At 33.9% G+C, this 21,339-nt stretch overlaps 1 protein-coding gene across 2 annotated transcripts in view; it reads right to left on the bottom strand.

The window, feature by feature from the left end:
- The window catches only part of LOC149412832 (Fanconi anemia group J protein homolog), a 183,240-nt gene that overhangs the window by 42,859 nt on the left and 119,042 nt on the right, over positions 1 to 21,339 (bottom strand). For both annotated transcript variants that reach the window (XM_089644841.1, XM_089644842.1), the window contains exon 4: positions 9,362 to 9,523. In XM_089644841.1, the coding sequence (XP_089500967.1) occupies positions 9,362 to 9,523 (162 nt within the window). The remainder of the gene's footprint in view (positions 1 to 9,361; positions 9,524 to 21,339) is intronic.

Here is a 21,339-nt window from a genome sequence, read left to right as displayed (position 1 = left end):
CAGAACAGAAAGTTTTTGGCTGGCAAAAATATGCTGCCGAAAATATGATTTTTGAAAACATATTTTAGGAAAGGAGTAAATTGTTTAAAAAAACAGTTTTTCAAAAAATGAGATTTAATAAAACATTTTTAAATGCGGAATGAACTTCGAGGTTACGTTTTGCACATAAACTTAGCTTTAACTAACACAAAAATTTTCGTCTAAAAATTTTGAGTCGTAAACATTGTGACTGGATAATCTTGCTTTAGCCACTTTGCATCAAAAATACTAACTTTGGTTGTCTGTGAACCTGCGTAACTCTGGTTCATTGAACTCAAATTTGCATTGAATTTAAGTGTCAATTTTTTCAAAATAGGAACCCATTGTGTTAATAATTCAGAGAAGCCATAAAGTACCGTCCTATAATATAATATTGAACCGGAAATTTTTTAAAATTGGTATTTTCAAAATTGGGTGTGATTTGTCAAGAATTCAGAATGTCGCGAGATTTTTTAAAATTATTTATATGTGGATAGGTACCTACAGTGGGTGGTTCATATAGTCTACAGCCTTATCAAAAATAAACGAGCAATATCTATGTAATAAAGCAACCTACGTAGGTACCTACCTACCTAATAATTCTCGCATTTCCTCATAACATGTTATTATTTACCCTCAAGAAGAGCTAACCTCACTAGATTTGTTGGGTACCTACTCCACAACCCAACACCGTACAGCCTAAAAGTACTTACTCGGAGGGTAGCATCCCTCTTCGGGGAGGTGGGTGAGGAAAGGGCGTGATGAGATCGAAGGAGAGGGAGGGGTGGCAAAGGGGGCTCAGGATACGAGGAGCTACAACTCCTGCAAGATGAACGGATGTGAGCTTTAACTTTGGAAAAGTTGAGTAAAAGAATGGAACAAAAATACTGGCTTATGAAATTTAAAGGTTAGGTTGGCACTCCAGAACTAATTAACCTTTCGATTAATAAGTACCTACGTGAAGAAAAATGACTATTGCTAATTTATTAAAAATCTTTTCAAATCATCTGTAATCTGGTTAAAAACGGGATTCCAGACCGATTCCTGATAACTTTTAGTTAGTTCCTAATATATAGGTACCTAATGGCGAAATGACAGAAATATTAGGATTTTTACTAACATGTATTCTGACACCGTGATAATATTTTAACCAAAAGTAGGAAACCTATAAATTCATTCGTAAAGGGCCTGCAATCCCGTTTTTAACCGGATTACAAATCATTTGAAGAGATTCTTAATAAATTAGCAATACCTGCTCATGTTTCTCCGTGTACCTAAGTATTTCAACAAATTAATAATGATAAATAATGTGTCTATTAGGTAGAAATTCATATGAATTTATACGTCTTTATTTTATTGTATTGTCTTGTTTCTCACTCCCTCCCCCCTCTGCCCTCCCGCGGGGGGTCCTATCGCCCCGGGTGTCGCCATTGGCCGGCCCCGACACCGCGCCGCGCTCCCATTGGCCGGCCGCGTGTCGGCCCGCGACACTGCCAATACCAAAGCACTGCGTGGCTACAGGCGCCCGGGCCGGCGTCCCACGGCCCACCTACCGAGCTGGGTAGGTACCTCTACCATTGAGTACTCGGGGTAGGTACCTTTACTTACCCCCCTTTTGTTGGGAAAATGGGACAGAAGTGACAATATTATGTTAAATTTGTGCTTTAATGAAGACGTTTAGCGGCTCACCGTTCGTTTGAAACAGAAGCGTTAAGGCGATGCACTACGTCGTGTAATATTTTAAATTGAGCCGCTATCAATAACAACCCTTACGTAGAAGGCGATAAGGTTTAACACTAACTGCCTGTTTTGATTTATGCAAGAAAAAAACATGGCCAAAAAGTGCCTTTTATTTTATTTTGTGGATGGATGTTCAGGCATAAATATTTAATTTTTTTCGATCATTTTATAAATAACTTAATTTGCCACATTATAAAATAAAATCATAACCGAAAATGGGTTCGTAAGTAGGAGATTTTGAACTTTAAAACAGTTTTCATAGGCCTTATAAATTATTTTTTTCTGGGCTTATAAAAAGACTTATCTAAAAAATACTCGATTATTTCAAAGGCTAAGATGTATTCTACTCGCAGTATTTAATTAAAGCACCTGAAACATATCTAGGCGATTATCTTTTCAAACCAAAAACACATGATTCTGCATTAGGTACTACGTATGGCATCGCCTTAAAGTGACGGAATGTATCGTAATACTTCCAGTTCTCTATTCTACATATAGTAGGCATTATAAAATATTACATGTAGCATATTATAGCTATTCTAAAGCTCTATAGCCTACGATGGAAATGAGGTGGTGAATTGAAAAGATAGTTTCTTTTGACTTCCGAGACAGAAAAGAGCTGCACCAATTTCATAGTAGGTACCAATGTCATCATGCTCGAAAGAGGTCACCCTTCGAGAGTTTGTCATAGAAAAATGAGAATGGGAGATTAGGAACTAGGTATTTTTAAAAATAGTTTATTATAAAAAAAAATTGATACAAGTAGATATTCTTTTTAAATGTTAGATAGTGGAGAGGATTTTTTTAATGTCAGTTTATAATTAGGTACCTACCTAGGTAGGTAACAAGAAAATTTTATTTGAATTGAAATTCAAAAGACACATTTCGAATTGAAAGCATTCGATTGGGACTATTTTGGACAAAACTTAAATATTCCTTTCGGATACCCAAAGAATGCAGCAAAGAAAAAAATGTAGTTTGACCGTCAAATATCAAATATAGCCCCATAGCCTAAATAACAGGTACCTACTCACATACCTAGATAAATTAATTTCTAACCGTATAATTATTTACTGTACCGAGAAAAAAATAAAACAGATACAGTTAATTTATTAAAAAACTGGTCAAATTAATTGTTTTCCCGTTAAAAACGACACTGCAGGCCTTTAAAAAATGAATTGACAGAGCTCCTAACAAAGTATCAGTTAAAAACGAATGTTTTATAAGGACGGCGGAACACGTGATCATACAAATATTGGTGTTGACATGTCGCGTTCCGTCGCGATATTTATTAGCAAAAAACACGTGTTATCGATATATTCTGAATGACTAAAATTTTATCAGGAAAATGGAATGCTATCACTTTTTTAACAGGATCATTTTTCTCCGTGTGCATGTTAATGAATAGATATAGGTACCTACTTACATATAATGAAACATTAAAAAAAATATGGATGAATTTACAAGGAAAAGCATCAGACGTAAATGTAAATTAATGTAGGTACCTACCTCCTATACCTAGTTAGTTTCCTACAGAAATATTTAACGAATGACTTTTATTCAAACTTCGAATTTTTTTTGTTTGTCCAGCTTTGTTAGTAGTAGGTAGGAGTAGGTATAAAATTATTTCATTATCTTTTTAGTTAGGTACCTACTCTATTATCCTGCATTCGTAAGTTCCTACTCGTCGAAGTAGGCACCTTCGAACTACCTTACAACGTAGCAGTGGCGGTCCGTGACTTTTCAGGGAACTAGAGTGGTAAGATTGAAAAATACGTCATTAATGATGTTGGTGTAGTCAAATAATAGAAGATTTCGGGATTTTTTCAGTTTGGGATTGCGCATTATCCCCAAACTCAAAAAACTTGAAACTTGAAACTACAACAATATCGTATAGATACGTCCTATTTTTAAATCTCACAACTCTAGCTCACGAGAAAAACGTATACCTAAGTATAAGGCACGGAGTGAAATTACTAGGTAGATAGGAACCTAACTACCGATCTGGAATCCACCAACTAGTTTTTTTTTAATCAAGCAGAGTGATGCGAGAGTTAAGAATAATGCCAACCTGAGTAGGAGTAGGTACCAACTTTAGTGCCTACCTCTAGATCTGGATGAAAGACGTAAAACTACTTACGCACAAAAGAACTTCAATGTAGGTACCTACCTGACTACTTCGTAGCTTTGATTATGACGTGCGTAAGTAGTAGTACCTAAGCAAAGAAAGACTATAATAAAAAAAAAATGGCTAAGTATAGTTACATAGGTAGGTACCTATCCTAAGGTAGCCACATCTACGAAAGACACAAAAGTACCTACTCACAGCTATAAATCAACTATAATCAATGTAACTCTGTTAGTAAAATAAAAAAAACGCGCCTTAGGTATTATGAAAAACCGCATAAGACCAGTAAGAAGAGCTTTAGGCCAGATATTTATTTATTTATTGCATCTCACTATACATAAATCACGTTTTTCTCGTACAAATCAACCTCACTAGGACTAAGCCTGTATCGAGGTTAACAAATTACATTTGAGTGAAGCAAACATATAGATAGTAATCACAAACATAAAGTAATACAATTTAGGTACAAACACAAAATACTTCAAAAAGAAAAAAAAAGTATTTGACGAATTATGATTTATGATTTTCACGACCAAAAGTATTTTTGTTGTTTGTTTTTGGGGTGTTATGCCGTGTTGCGCTAATTCCTTCTTTAGCCAACATCATCACCACACATCTGCCCTGATGATGGACACTGTGACGTTGTCCGAAACGTTGGCTAAAGAAGGAGTTGGCGCAACACGGCATAACACCCCAAAAACAAATAACAAAAATGTATTTGGTGAGTTAATATAAGTTATGGTATGAGATTTTCACGGCCAAATGTAATATCGTGTTTGTCATATTTATATTTGGGGTATTATGCCTTGTTGCCTACGTCCATCTACGTCCACGTTTCGGACAGCGTTACAGTGTCAATCGTCAGGGCAGATGTGTAATTACGCTTCGATAATGGACCGAAACGTTGGCTAAAGAAGGATGTAACGCAATGCGGAACAATATATCAAAAATAAATCATGAAGAAGCTTTAGGGAAGTTTTTATAGATGTGTGAATTTGAAAAAAGATTTTTTTTTTCGCGTATTTTAAAAATAGGGATGGTTGATTGTATCTACCTAAAGATAACTCACCAAAATAACAATATCTACTCAATTGCTTTCTTTTTTTGTATCGGGTGGCCCAAGGCCCTAGGGCAGTCGACCATGCGCTTGTCTGATGGGAGCCGAACCGACAAGGCCAATCTGTCGATGCGATGAGGCGAGAACGGCGCGAGTGAAGAGCGGCGGTGAGAGGTTCTACAGATCTAGTCGTAATATCGAATGACTGATAAAGTACATGGGCTCGATTTCAGACTACCTTCTGATATTCGGGGATATTAGGTATTGAAAAATTGTATATATTTCGTAGAACTCCATTTTTGTAAACTTAAAAATGTAAATAAAATATTATAGTTAAATTATTTAGTTCTACAAGTAGATACTTACCTACCTTCATGTACAGGGTTTTCCAATAAGAGGTGTTATTTTGAATAGCCCGCTATTTCGGTAGATGTTACTTTTGAAGCTGTCATTTTTTGACATTTGACAAGTAGAAACTACGCTATCAATAAAAATGGAACGATACACGCTTCAACAACGCATTGAAATTATTAAAATTCACTTGAGTGAATCAAATGCAAATCATCTTGAGTGATGAGGGCCATTTCCACCTCGGTGGCTTCGTCAACAAGCAAAATTGTCGCATCTGGGGCTGAAAATTCTCTCTATCTTCAACGTGTGACTGTTTGGTGCGGTTTATGGTCCGGCGGAGTCATTGGACCTTACTTTTTCGAAAATGAGGCTGGAGCAACAGTTACGGTGAATGGGTTGCGCTATCGAGAGATGAGTAATGATTTTTTATGGCCGGAATTGGTTGGTATTGATCTGGACAACGTTTACTTTCAACAAGACGGCGCTACGTGCCACACAAGCAACGAAACCATTGATCTTTTACGATTGAATATCAAAATAACACCACTTATTGGAAAATCCTGTACATTGGAACTTTCCTGCAGCTGGTTTGGTCACGTCACAAACCCGTATTAACCCTTCCTTTACGGTGTTAAAAAGTTCCTCGTCCTCCGGTTCTAAAAAATTACATACCTAAATGTATTGCGGAGGAATCCCTAAAATTTTAACTTTGTGTTTAGTATATTTACAGAGATATTTTGTTAATTAGAGGCTATGTTTACTCAGTTGACAGCACCGGCAAGGAAAGGTACCTACTAGGAACTTGCTGATTTGTTAACCCGAAAGATACTGAGTAGGTCGCCTGGAGTAAAAAATGAACCTGTGATTTTTTTAATGTTTTTTTTCACTCAGCCGAGTAACTGCTCAACCCCCACTACATTAACTATCCAATACCTACTTTATTTTACTATTTTTTTGTTATTATTAAAAAAAAACATCGAAAATATCATCGGAGATCAAAATTTCATTTACATATTTTGCTATTATCCATGTATTATGTTAATGAATAGTAAATAAATAAAAAATAAAATATGCAGGTATGTAGGTATGTCCCTTTACATCCTGTATAATATTTACTTGCAGAATAAATTTATCAGGCAATAGATAACATTATCTATCAAATTTTATTTAGGCATTGAAAAAAAAATGTAGTTAAACTATTTAGGGCAGATGTAATAAGGCTTTTTCGTTAAAACTGCACAAAGAAAAGTAAAAAATCAAAACTTCTGGTTCATGCACACTATGGAAAGCACTACAACTCTTTCCTAATACAATTGCTTCGTTCCCGTTCATATAGATACCTATTGTCTCATAAATTCTTAATTGCACCTCCATGTAAGTAAGGTTTACGCAATTTTGCTGCACCTGTCTCACTAGGGATACCCTGTATCGAGACAGTCTACTTTACAAATATTTTATTTAAACAATGTGTACTGTTTAATATCAAAACTTGTGAGTATTTCACATCCCAGTTCCTATTCAAATTGTATTTTTCTTTCCTTTCCTAAAAGTCTTACTTTGGCAGAAACAAGATTTGAAAAAAGAAGACAGACGCCAGTGTCATTTGTTTTATGATTCGAATTTTCATCGTAGTTTTGAGAGTGCACGTTATTTCGCTCAACGTATTAATAATCTCATGAAAAATCTATTAAATATTGCAAATATCATCCCAAGTTCATTATTGTCGGGTTGTCATGAATGTAGAGTCCGTGTTGTGATTAATGGTGAGCGTATAAGGTGTACACCTAAACTATAAGTGACCAATGAAATGTCCAAGAAACCAAAAAGACTCAGAAAGAAATCAGCATCATAACCAGGTGAAGGCTTTATCTCCTTTGTCTTAGGACGGGTTGTTTCGGAGAATTTGAACAATTCATCAAATGTCAACGTTCATTTTCAAGTTCTGTGAAAGATTTTTTCAAGTTCTGTTTTTATTTCAGTTTTGTCAAGCAACTAGCCTACGATGATATGATAACAGAACTTGAATAGGACTTTCACAGAACCCGAAAATGAACGTTGAAATTTGATGAATTGTTCAAATTCTCCGAAACAACCCGTCCTTAGTATTTTCTTGTGTTAACACGATCAGTTGATCGTATCTTTTTAAAACAATCCATTTTAAATACCAATCGTTTGTACTAAACAGGTACCTACATTTAAGGTTAATTTCTACTGAAACATTTATTTTTATAATGATTTATTTTCATAGGTAGGGTACCTACTTACGAACTCTTCTGTTAGTGCGACTTTGATTTTATTGCACATGCAATGACTTCCTGGGTCTACCCAGACTACTTCCACATAATTATCCTGGTAGATATCTAGGTAGGTATAAAATGTACTTACATAAGATTTAATTTCTTGGTTTCAAAAAAGTGTAGAGCAAAAGTGAAAAAAATCTACATTTCGTCTTAGGTATATTCGACAGAAAATTGGAAATAGTGTCTAAGCTTTATAGCTCACGACGACCTTGCGATAGAAACATATGCTTTGACCTAGAAACATCTGACAGAAAACACTTTACAGGTCACCAGAACACACCATTCGAGATATTTCGTTGCTTCATACAAAAAAAGATTCTAGAAGATGAACAAACTTTTTACAATATGACTGAAGATACTAAAGTAGCTGCATTGCTTCCAAACCATAGGCTACTTGAATTTGATGAATTGTGTAGGTAACTCATTCGCCGAAAATCGCTTCAAACATCGGTATATCAAAACTATGCGGTATTTTTGTACAGGGCCAATTTCGTGTAAGCCGATATTATTTCTGATTGATCTCATTGTGCGATCTCGGGCATGCGCAAAATGCGTAAACACACAGATCGAACCTTCGATAGTAAACTTCTGTTCGGGAATTGAAGGTAATAATATTGTATTACGAACCAGGTAACAATGGAGATGTAGACATGACGGATACAGGAGAATAGACATATTGAACATTGTAACATATATTCGAATTGACGCGAACCATTTAGGTTTTCAGATTATCTCGAGTTTTGAGTTGTGCTTTTGGAATTGGGGTATTTTCCGCGTTTAGAATAATGATTTGGGTAGACAGTGGAGCGTTTTATTCTGAAGATATAATAATAAAAATGATCTTGCTAGTATTTCTCAGTAGGCCTCGAGTTAAAAACGAATGTTTCTAATTTTATCTTATTTAATAAATACAAATCAAAATTTCCTGAGAAATCTTAAGATTTGTAAGTAGGTACATACATAAATGCCTAACTATTTATTATCAAACCATATTTATGTAGAAGTTATTAGAAAGAATAAAAAATACATTCATAAGTTTTATGAAGGGCATTCGAGCAATTTTAAAGAAATACAACTCTTTTGAATGGAATGAATATCCCTAAATTGTCAGATAGAAGGATTTTCACAAACTTGGTATTTCTATAGAAAAATCCTAAATAATACATTTGATAGTGATAGAATAGATAGAATTGCTTGCATTGATAAGCTTTCGGATTTCACTACGTAGTACTAGAAGTCGGGTTTAAATTCAGTGCAGAAATTCTGGGACTAACTACCAAATGTATTTCTAATTGCCTAGAATAGTAGTGCAGGGAAATAATTATACCGAGTCTGTGGACATCTTCAATTTATCACTTAACAACTTTTTTGTTTAATTATCATTGCTTCATTACGTTCACTTCACTTAGAATCTTTTCTTTTCTTTTAATTATTTTTTTTTACAATATTTACTATTATGATATAATTTAACTGCTACTAACCTAACACAATAACACATTCTTTAAAACATGAAAACCTCAGAACAGGTTCTCCTAGTGAGGTGTTAACAAAACCTTACTTCTTAACCATTTACATACAGTTAGTTACTGGTTATTTTTACACTCTACTACTATGTTTTCATTAGAAACATATTAAAAACTTACACTTATCCATTTACCTGTAAACTGTTTGTACGAGCATAGAAATAAATACATTAATACAAACAAATAAGCTTCGGCAAATCGCATTCCTTGGTTTGGCAATAGAAATAGTGACACATTGACTTACCTTTAGCAGGGGAAGAGCTCGATACTGTACTATGAACTTTGTTCGGTCCTTGATATTTCTTGGGAGACCCTGGATATTTCTGTGGCGAGTTGCAGCAGTTGTTCTGATGGTGTTGGTTCATCAAAGATCGCACGTCATCCTCGCGCAACTTCTGGACTCTCTCTGTAAAGAAAATATTTAAATTAGAGTTGCAATAGATTAAAAATATATCATTTGGAAGCTTATGTAGTCTCAATCTAATATAGGTACCAACATAGGAACTAGTTAAACACTCTTGAAGAGGTCTTTTAAAATTTTGGGAAAGTTCATTTTTATTTGGCCAAACATTTTAGATACTTTGCTACAAAGCTATACAATGCACTTCCACTGGCCATTAGATAGAACACAACTAATCTTAATGCACTTCCACTGACCATTAAATAGAACACAACTAATCTTAATGCACTTCCACTGGCCATTAGATAGAACACAACTAATCTTAATGCACTTCCACTGACCATTAAATAGAACACAACTAATTTTAATGCACTTCCACTGGCCATTAGATAGAACACAACTAATCTTAATGCACTTCCACTGACCATTAAATAGAACACAACTAATCTTAATGCACTTCCACTGGCCATTAGATAGAACACAACTAATCTTAATGCACTTCCACTGACCATTAAATAGAACACAACTAATTTTAATGCACTTCCACTGGCCATTAGATAGAACACAACTAATCTTAATGCACTTCCACTGACCATTAAATAGAACACAACTAATTTTAATTCACTTCCACTGGCCATTAGATAGAACACAACTAATCTTAATGCACTTCCACTGACCATTAAATAGAACACAACTAATCTTAATGCATTTCCACTATTCATTATATAGAACACAACTAATCTTAATGCACTTCCACTGACCATTACATAGAACACAACTAATCTTAATCCACTTCCACTGGTCATTAGATAGAACACAACTAATCTTAAATATAAATTAGTCTTGGATGATCAGCCAAGGCAGATCAAACATAAATGAGTTTGTATTTCCATTGGTACTCGTACAATGCTGATTATTTTTTATTTCAAATGTGATATTGTGTTGTCATTTTTGTTATAAATTGCGCCATACAACACAGGATTCCCTAGCGGGACACATTATTACATTGCCAGAGTAATGTAATTAATAAAGTTTAAAAAAAATCTAGTATGTGCTAGTTTTACATAAAATGTAGAGGTGAGTTTTAGAAAAACCAACAACTTGCTTCATCGTAATAACACGTTCAATCGACAATTAGATACTAGCTACAAAACCAACAAGATGATGGCGATTCTCATATTCCTGCATAATTTATTGACTGATCGTAGACATTTTTTAACTTAACCGTTTTTATTTTTTTCTGTCTACAATTTGTTTGTACGTTCCGTTTCCATTTCAGGATAGTGTACAGAAAAGATTTTTTTTAAATGTGAAATATTTGGACTTTCTTATTCGCATTCAATTTTTCAATACATGACATTGCTACCTCTGCCTGAAGAAAGTTTGAAAAATAAGAATATTCATTGAAATAGTGACTTTTCTTTGGACATATTATATAATTTCTGTGTAGTGTGAGTGTGTAGGTATGTATATATGTATGCGCATTGAACAGTTAATGTCATTGACATGATTCTCCTTTTAAATTTGGGCAGTGAATCTGAAAAAATGTGTATGTTGGAGTTTTATACAAATATTATTGAATATATGAAGGGCATGGTTAATTGGCGAATTAGATTTGTTTTGTAATTAAGCGAGTGGAATAGTGTGTACGTCTAATTAGGTACTAGGCAGTTCTGCACAGTTTATTGTAATATTGTTTATGGAGTAGTAGAATAATTAGGAAAAAAAACTATTTTGCATGGTGTTATAATTTGATCTGCACTCTTGACTCAATCTTGCACTATTTTGAAATTTTTTTAAAGAAAGACAAACATTCCCGGTTTGAAAGCGAAAAATGTTCCTTGTGTTGTGATGGAGGACTGAACTCTCCGAGGAATTGAACACACTACGCCCGGGTGGGACCAAAACACGATGCCAACTCAGCCATTGAGAGGTAATAAAAAAATAAAGTACAAGGGTATTTAAGTACTAACAAATCTAATGATTCAGAGGAAATTTTGGTTTTGATTTATTATAACAGAAAATTATAAATATAGTTTTTTGGACGCAAGGTCTATGTAGGTACTGTTCAGAGAATTACTAGTAATACATGGGGTGAGATAGAGTACGACAGGACTATCAGCGGTATGCCTTTAGCGTAAAAGCTACCAGTGAAAAGCCAACATAATACCTCGCATAAGGCATCAGGATATCAATTTCACAAGGGCACCGTCCCCAATCCCTGGTCTCCTCTGAATGTGTGGTGTAATCGATACAGCCCAATGGAGTCGGAGTGTTTGAGCCATGTTTATGTTAAAGGGGACCGTTGGGACACTAGAAATGTATAGGTAACTACCTACTGCTTACTTGTATTCCCTGCAGATAAAATATAAATATCTGAAGGTGATAGTGGTTTGATTAAAAGTACGGTGATTATTTATGAAATACCCTAATCCGGGGTTACTCTGCTCCCGAACGTATTACTTTGTTCCAAAAACTGAAAATGTTTCAAATAAAAAATGATGTAAGTATTTCAAGCATTACTAAATTCTCGTGTAAATTTTTGTTTCATCACTGGAAACATTCTGAATTTTAATGTAACAGTTTTCTATCTTTTAAAAATTTTGTCTATGACAATTCATGATATTTCGATTCAAATAATGAAAAGAACTCTTGCGATCTAGTGGGGCTTCACTGCTCCATTTCCTTTTTTCATTGAAGTTTAATTTATTTATGTGCACTCCGAACTTCGTCATTTATTTTTTTGGCTAGCCAAAATAATAAAATAATGTAAAAAATACGCTAATTAAATAGTAGAGTAATGTCATAGAAACATTTTGCGCCCTTGAGGTGATTTTCTCACGAAAACGGCGCTATACAAATAATGCAATCGTTATTATTAGTAAGCAAAACAAAAAAACCGATAGTAGGTACCTTTTTTCATTTATTCAACGGAATTTAAAAAAAAAATAGAAAAGTAGCAGATTACGGTAGGTAGGTAGGTACCTACCTAGTTATTTTAGTCAAATTGTCTTACTCCGCTCTCTTCCTAATTATTTAAATGACGTATTAAATACATCGGGGAAATGGAAGAGATGATTTTAATAATCCAAATTAAGAACCTAATATTTTGTGCATGCAATATATTTATAACTACCTGACATTTATCCAGCGTTGCTCGACTTTTCTCTACTTTTAATAAATATAATATCCATGTTATATAGGTACATAAATCTTGCGGAAGAAATTCTCTAAATGATAGTGGAAACCCTATCAAACTCCGTTGCATATTTTAGAAGAACTAAGCGCACAAACAGACAGACGCGGATGATGACTGTGTTTTATACTATTTAGAAATTCAAGATTACGAATTTACTAAAAGTTTATCAGGAAACGGTCTGTAATCCCGTTATTAGTTCATTACGATCTGGAATATTCCCTAACGTTCCAGACTATTCCCGAACATTAGAGAATATTCCGGGATGTTCTGGACTGTTCTAGAAATGTATAGACGGCGAAACTTCCAGCCCTTATATCTTAAAGTGCACCCCCTTCAGGTAAAAACGGGAACCTTCTTCATGGATGGGGGATAGAGGGCTACCACACCATATAACTCACTTTATCGTACCGGAGCTCGTTTCTGAGTTTTAGAGGCATTGTACACTTACTTTTATAATATATTGATTATTTCAGTAAAAAACACTAAACAAAATATTTATAATTAGTTCATATTATCTAGTCTAATACATTTAAATAATATGTAAATGAAATCTTTAGCAAGGGAGATCCTAGCGAGGATATCATTATCTCTATTTGTTACAAAAAAACCAAGATAGTAAAACATTTATTATTATTTAATTAATCTGTTTTACGTTGATGTTGTTGTTTTTGTAAATATTACATATTCATATCGAGCCATTTAATACTTGCGTATTCTTGCATATTCAATTTATAAATTTATTCAATATATAAAATAATTTAATGGAAATGCGAAATATTTTATTTGCCATTCTTTCGCATTGGTGTTGACAGATCAGGTATCCGCACAAAGTAATCGAAACTTCTTCAAAGCGTTACAGTTCACAAGTTCTAAGAGATAAACCAAATAAATACATACCTATATAAATTAACACCAAACTTCCTTAAGGTCCGTCTACACGCAGCGACTTCACGTTGTGCAAAATTGATTGCGAACAAAATTAACAAGTAATTCATTAGTAGGTACCTACATAAGTTTGCCAATTGAGATAATATTAAATATTGTTAATTTATTAAGAATCGCTACCAATTATTCGTAATTGGGTTAAAAACGGTATTGCAGGCCCCAAACGAAGGAATTGATAGGTTTCCTAATAAAGATTTAGTATACGAACGTACCTATTATCACGATGTGGGAACACTTGTTAAAATCATAATACTTCCGCATTTCGTCATTGTATATTATCAAGCCAGGTGCATGAACTTTTAAAATTTCAACCGGCCTGTAGTCCTGTTTTTAACCGGATTACCAATAATTTGAAGGTATGATAAAATTTAATAAATTAGCAATACTCAACTTTCCGCGTGCGTGGTATACCATTTTGACATTTTAACATGCTTACTTGTGCAAATTAGTGTTTGTGCAAGTAAGATTGAGAATGTTGACGGACCTTTAGTATAAAACATATTCATTGTTTTAATTTATCCTCTAGATTTAAAAATTGACGTATCACAATAGTGGCACTAAATAAATAAGTAAAGTAGGTTATATTAAGATGATTAAAGAGCTTTATTTGGAAAATTAGAACTGATGAAAAATCGAAACGTATTTTGTCAGTTAACACATTTAATGTTACTCCGCCAGCAATTTTGGGCAGGCTGTATAAAAGTTTGGTTAAGTACTTTTCCATACACGATTCAACTCACGGTGTGACGGTGAATTTCAAAGGAATGGCTTCTCGCCAAAGCATGGTGGTAACCGGATTCGCAATCATAACTTCAAAGGTATTAAAAATTATGAAGTAAAGAAAGCAACTAAGATATGTGAATCAAGGCAAAAGTTCCATTGCTCAAAGTTAGTGCTTAAAGAACAAGAAAAATAATCAGAAGTTCTACTTGGCAAATCTATTTACTGGACATAGCTAAAGCCATTCGATTCTGAACGGATGCTTCTCGCCAGGGGTAGGTACGTCAGATATTAATTACGCATAAGATATGGTTCTTGTAGCACCGTCACTTAGCGCACTGATGAAACTACTCCAAATATGTGAAGATTTTGCAAAAAATCATAACTTTGTAAATAATAGGTCTAAATCAATCGTTATGGTTTTCAAATGTAAAAACAAAAACATGCTAACACCTTCAGTATGGCTAGATGGAAGGAAAATGGATGTTAGTCGTAGCGTCATATACCTGGGACATATTATCACAGACGACCTGAAAGATATCGAGGATATGGAAAGGCGATATCCGTTAGAGCAGGTATGCTGTCAAGGCGTTTTCATGTTTGCAGTACAAACGTGAAAAATATACCTACTATTCAACGCATTCTGCACTTCGCTGTATACGTCAGAACTGTGGGTGGATTACACTGCATCCCAATGGCATAAGTTAAAAGTCGCTTACGGTAATGCTTATCGCCAACTATTCCGCCTACCGAGGTACTGCAGCGCTACGGAAATGTTCCTGGAGGGACGAGTGCATTCTTTCAGAGCGCTTCTCCGCCACCACATTATTAGAAGATTATGGCGCAGACTTCGCAAATCAAATAACACAATCATCACTGCCATGGTTTCCTGGAAGGAGTCCCCCCCTGATGGCCCGACAGGAGACGGGAGATGTCCAAATATCCTCCATAAACGGCAGCTTGCACACATTTTTGTGTTTAAACTTTTTCACTTAAATTCCGCATTTTTTCTGCCTATCTATGTAGGTATTATTATTTTGTCTTATTCTAATTCTTTTATATATTATTTTAAAATATGAAATGTATTGCACTGAAATAAATTCTTATTATTATTATTATTAAAAGGATCTGCGGTTATTTTGGTTATTTTAAACGTTTTTTACAAAAATAAAGTAGCGCATAGCGTTTTGAAACAACAACATATTTTTTATGGTGGAAAAACACAACTATTCAATTATTTTGATTTATGGTAAAATAATATTTAGATATGTTTAAAAATAATTCAAATCACCTACTGAAGTGCTCTTAAAACTTACTAATATCGGTTGTCGGTGCATGGGTACGTGATTTGAGATTGTATTCCTGCGTAATACATATAAATCATATCGGACAAGAGCTAAAATACAAACCTACCAACATTATTTTTTTAATTTAAATTTGTATTTCTTTTGTTTAAATATTTCACAGATGCTTAGATGAAGAGCAGAGTGAAGATACGTTATAACTAGCGTAGTTTCACTGAACTAGGTCAGTGGGCATACTTTTGCGGGCCGTTCATATAGCTGTTTCATTCGTAGGCACCTACATACATATTCTTTGAATGACTATCCTTTTCATAAGCAGCGCTTTTGTACTAGTATGAATATAACGTATTTGAATTTTGTAATGTCAAGTTTAACTACGAACATTCGAAAGGCTAATTTCTTCTTTTAAAAGACAACGGATCTGGAAAAAATATATATTTTTTTAAATATCTACTATTAGCTTAAAAAATCTATAATTAAAATTTCCCGTGATTTTTCACGGGTCTTTGCTAGTAGTTTTCTAAGGCGATAATCACTGAGTCGCGAAAATACAAAAAAGATGCTGAGATAAATAACTATTAATAATAAGACAAGCTATTCCAATACGAAAATTCTTCACCGACTACTTTGAAATTTCGACAAAGCGTTATATCACGCGTGACAGGTAAAAACAGCGCCATTTGTTGGACGCAAAAGCAAAACGCGCTATTGTTTCCCTATCTGCACAGGCTGTCTGAGCCACAGTAACGCGTAGCAGGGTACAGCTAGTAATAAATAAAATAAAATAGACTAGATAATCTAAAGACAGTCAGAAAAATAAATAAAAATCTTTAATTTCTTCTTTAGTTCTCCCTTTCAACTGGAGCTGTGGCTCCGATTGCCAACTTGTTTACTTTAAATACTTGCCATGCCTTATTTTTAGCACCGCAAAATCTATTAACCTAGAAAACAAGTTAACCCGTAATCTGTAATAGGACTAAAATACAATAAAATATGGCATTAAGAAAGGAAGGTCTACGTCAAACAATAAACGTCGATGATATTCCCGCTGGGTAGGTACCTACTTAGGTACCCTAAAGTCGGCACTACGACCTCCGGCCCCGAGTTCGCGTCTATAGGTCATTAAATTCAGAATTTACGACGAGTTGAAAGTGATCGTGTCACCAAAAGTCACCGAATTCAAATCTATTCAACCCTTTCAGCATGGGTTTGAAACTTTACGCCATTGTGGTGAATTATACTAGATAAGCCCTCTGGGCTAGGAAGTAACTGCCTGCAGGGAATCAGAGGGGTATATCTCCGATCGAAAATTGAAACAGTGAATATTAAAAACTCTGAAATTTAAGACCAATTTGTTTCATACAAAAACCCCGAAAACATCGATCTAGTGAGTGGTTTATTTATGCAGGGAATACATGGACGGCTGCAAGCAGTCGATTTCAACGGCTTCAAGCAGTCAGTCTATCCAAATCTATCCATTTCGAAATAATATATCACTCTGAATAATAATAATTCGTAACAATTCGAAACAGTTTTTCGACTGATTTAGACTCAAAATTCATTTGAGTTACAACGTTTAGTAGACAAATAGCAAACCCAATATTGAGTGATATTTTTGTTGAAGGTACACAGTTATGGATGACAGGGGGAGGTGGAGAAGTAGGCACCTGAATTTTCAGATCTAGTCACTAATGATTAATGAGACTAGGTAGGTACCTAGTGCCTTCAGGTGCCTATCTACAACTTTGAAACGAGGTAATATTAAATTAATGTTAATATGTTTTTTGATTTTTTAAGCGACACACGCCCTTAATGTTAATGGTTTCTTGACAAATAATGATGCCTTCATTTATTCACAATATAACTTATTTCACAGAATTCGAAAAATTAATCAAATTTCTACGTCCTTTCGGGTTATGTGAAAGTCCCAGTCAAGTTATGTTATTATATCATTATAGACTAGGTGCTTGACAGAAATGAAATAATACAGCACTTGAAAATATCTTTCCCAGACTTGAAAATTAACCATGAAATTTGAAGAATTGTTCAAATTCTCCGAAAAAACCCGTCCTTAGAGCCCAGATCTTTTGCAGAAATTGAAATGTAACGTTGTTATTAAATGGCCATTCGGCGCCATTTTGTTCTTTTTTAAAATTTTATTTGAAAGGTCCCCGTTAAACGCCGATTCTAGGTAGGTTTCAGCTTTCTATTAAATTGTAATAAACTAACAATATGATAGTTGTTATCTTTTGCTGTGGCTTTTTGAGTGGCCATTTGTCGACTTTGTCACAAGTGAATTTTTGCGAAACAACTGGGCCTTACTGTTCTCTCTCATTTACAGATTTTTTCTTCCGCGACCGATGTGGAAATCTGGATGATTATAAGGGAGTCCTGACTAAAAGAACTGACAGTAAAAGAAGTACAAATAGAATCAATCACAATCTGGAGGCTGGATGGGAAAAAACATGCATGTTTAAAATAAACTATTTAAATCTTTTAAATTGCAAAAATAAAATGTACCTGCATAGAACCTTGCTATATTTTTGAACCCTAATTGTCTTTATCTGGTAACCTTTAATTTTCTTTATTTAGGCAAGAAACTATTAAGATCGGGAATGAGTGCGTAAGACAGCCTGGAGGCCAACATCCCCTCTATTAGCCCACCTCGGTTCTGAACGTGGAGGGGCAAACCTATGTACTACCGACATCTGTGAGATAAGTTTATAACATCCAAGAAATATCTAACCCAGAACCATTTATGTATGTTATTGCTCGAAACTATCTCAGTTAAGATAACGTCTATCACTATTATAGAAATATACCAAAATGCATGTTTTTAATTAATTGTGTTTTGAATTCTTTGAATCTATCATTAAGTGATCTAATATTTTCTAGCAATTTATTGAAGAAATTTGTTCCTAAGTATTTGTAGTTTGGTTAACCCGAAGTTTTTTTACAAATCGAAATTGGTAACATGTATTTTTGCCTAAGATTTGTTGTGTTTTTGAATGGTACGGTTTTGTTTAGGATATCCTCTTTGTAAACTTGTAATATTGAGTGATACAGGAATAGAGTATTTAATTTTCTGACTTTAAATTCTTTGAATATGAGTTCAGATGAATATAAAAATGATTTCTTTATTATTATTGTAATTATTAGTGTTTGCGCAATTTAAAGAGGTTGTGTGTGAGTTTTATAGGCGGCTCCCCATCCTATTATACCATATTGGATTATGGATTGATAGAATGCGAAGAACGTCATTCTCAGTAGTTCTTTATTTAGAATATGTCTCAAGCAGCTAAAAATATGGGTTAATTTTCCTACTCTGTTTTTGAGAATGGTTATATGTGGTATCCATTTTAGGCGTGGTCAATAGTGATCCCTAGATATTTGGTTGAAGTTTTGATTTCAATATTAGTACCTACATAGTAAGTTACAGTGGTATTGTTGAGTGTTTGGTGCAGAGTGTATCCTAATGTTTATTTAGTAGTGTGTTTTTTTAGCGTTTTTCGTTAGTAGGTTATTGTCAAACCATGTTTTTAATTCATTGATGTCTGTGTTAGTCTTTTTGTTCAGTTCTAATTAATTAATTCTAATTTCTAATTCTTTTGTTTTATGGATATTTATTTTAAAGTCAAGACACAGAACTCAAATTTTCAAAACAAAGGGGTTAAAATACTACTAGTAAAACTTATATCAATGTGCAATAAAATACTTATCTATCCCCGTTTATTTTTATTAGGTAGTATCTGCGACCGGTTTCGCCTCTGGGGGCATTATCCTGGCTTGTCGCCCAACCCTTTGGCCTGGTCGGAGACATCGCGGCCCCACGCCAACAGAAGCTACGTTTACTTTGACAGTTTTATGACATGCGGCCGACCGAATTTCTAATGACGATCCGATGAAGCGAAACGAGAGACACGGTGGTTGCAAAATACATTGCTTTAAAATAATGCTTTATATTGTTTAATCGTTATTGGATTCATTCAGTGAGAGGCACCAGCAAAATTCTAGAAAGACTTATGAGAAAGATAGTACGTATATTACCTATAAAAACGATTAATTTTCTAATTCAACCATCTGTGCATCAGTCATATGGCTAAAATAGGCATTTATTACGGAGAAAAGGTTCAGATATGCATAAACGATAAAAAAAACATCCGATACCTAATAATGATATATAAAACTTTAATTTTTTTGGGATATTGATGAAGGGGGGAAGAAGATTGACACTTTAGTGGTTTATTTGTTTAATAAGGATGAAGCGCAACACGGTATAATACCCCAAAAATAAATTACTATAATACTTTTGGCCGCGAAAATCTTAAATCATCCATGTAAAACTATTTATTTATATTAACATTAGTCGAATGTACGATATAATGTGGAATTGAACTTGAGAGGGCAAAACGGATAATACAAATATAACGAAATACTTGCAAAACCCAAAACAAAAGTTTAATACATAATATAACTAATCTCTACTGTATTGTTTACTTTTATATAACTTTACAATTGAAAAAGTCCTCCACAACACAGGTGAACTCCTAGCGTGGAGGACAATGTACTATACCTTTGTAATACTAATTTATTTAAGAATAAATAAATTAAAAAAAATATATAGATACATGAAATTGTTGAAATCTTTACGGTAACGCAAAAAAACGACACTGGTATATCCTACGTGTTCATTTATGGCGTTAATTAATTTATTTTATTAAATACGTTTTTGGAAGATTTGGAAGGTATTGCTTTACAATATTACGACAAATTATTTGTTTGCGCCCGTACATAAGCAGTATGAATATTAATAAATAGTTTTGTTCGTTTAAAAACTCAATTCTTTGGAGAAAGGCATACAAATATATAATATTAGTATATATGCTTTGTTATTATTTTGTAATTTTCTTAATAATAACCCTCTGTCTGCTGTACACTCACTGATTTTCTTACATAGTTCTAATCATAAAAAAAATGTAAACATAAAGGACATGCTCTTAATGTCACGGAAGTTCTCAACGACCACGTCTATTTTGCTTGCTCATAACGCTTTTGACCAACACAAAGTCGAAATACAATAATAATCAAAATCGCAAATTAAAACAAAAGAGGTTATGATTCAGAAGAATTCTTGTAATATTATTTTAGTAATAAATCAGTCGTAACGGCTTTGATGTATCAAATGTACAACAAATTTATGCTAAAAATATACTATTGTAACTATTCAAAAATACTGAATCCTCTACAATACCGCGAATTTATCAAACAAGGTCAAATCACAATGACATAAAAAATATTCCATGTCATAAAACCACATTCGGACATCCTTCCCCCTTATATAAAGCGAATAGAAAATTGGAGTGATTACAAATCAAGAATAAAAATCTGGCTGAAAGAGATTAATGAAAAAACTCTGAAAAAAAAACATTAAAAACGACATAGAAAAATAATAAAACTGAAGTGGATAACTTTAGTGCGCCTTAGCACAGGGCACCCTAGTGAGGAGGACTAAGAAATAAAATGTACTACACACATATTTAATATCATATTTTATATGTACAATGTTTAAATAATAGCTTTATTAAAAAAAAAAAAAAAAAAAAAAAAAAAAAAACACCATGAACACCTTGTAGGTGCTTTTTCAGTATCAGGCC

This window comes from Hesperophylax consimilis, chromosome 22 (assembly GCF_061612785.1).
Source record: "Hesperophylax consimilis isolate HC1 chromosome 22, BYU_Hcon_1.0, whole genome shotgun sequence".
NCBI classification, from domain to species: Eukaryota; Metazoa; Arthropoda; class Insecta; order Trichoptera; family Limnephilidae; genus Hesperophylax; species Hesperophylax consimilis.
The sequence above is the reverse complement of the archived record's forward strand: the minus strand, read 5'-3'. Positions and strand labels throughout refer to the sequence as shown.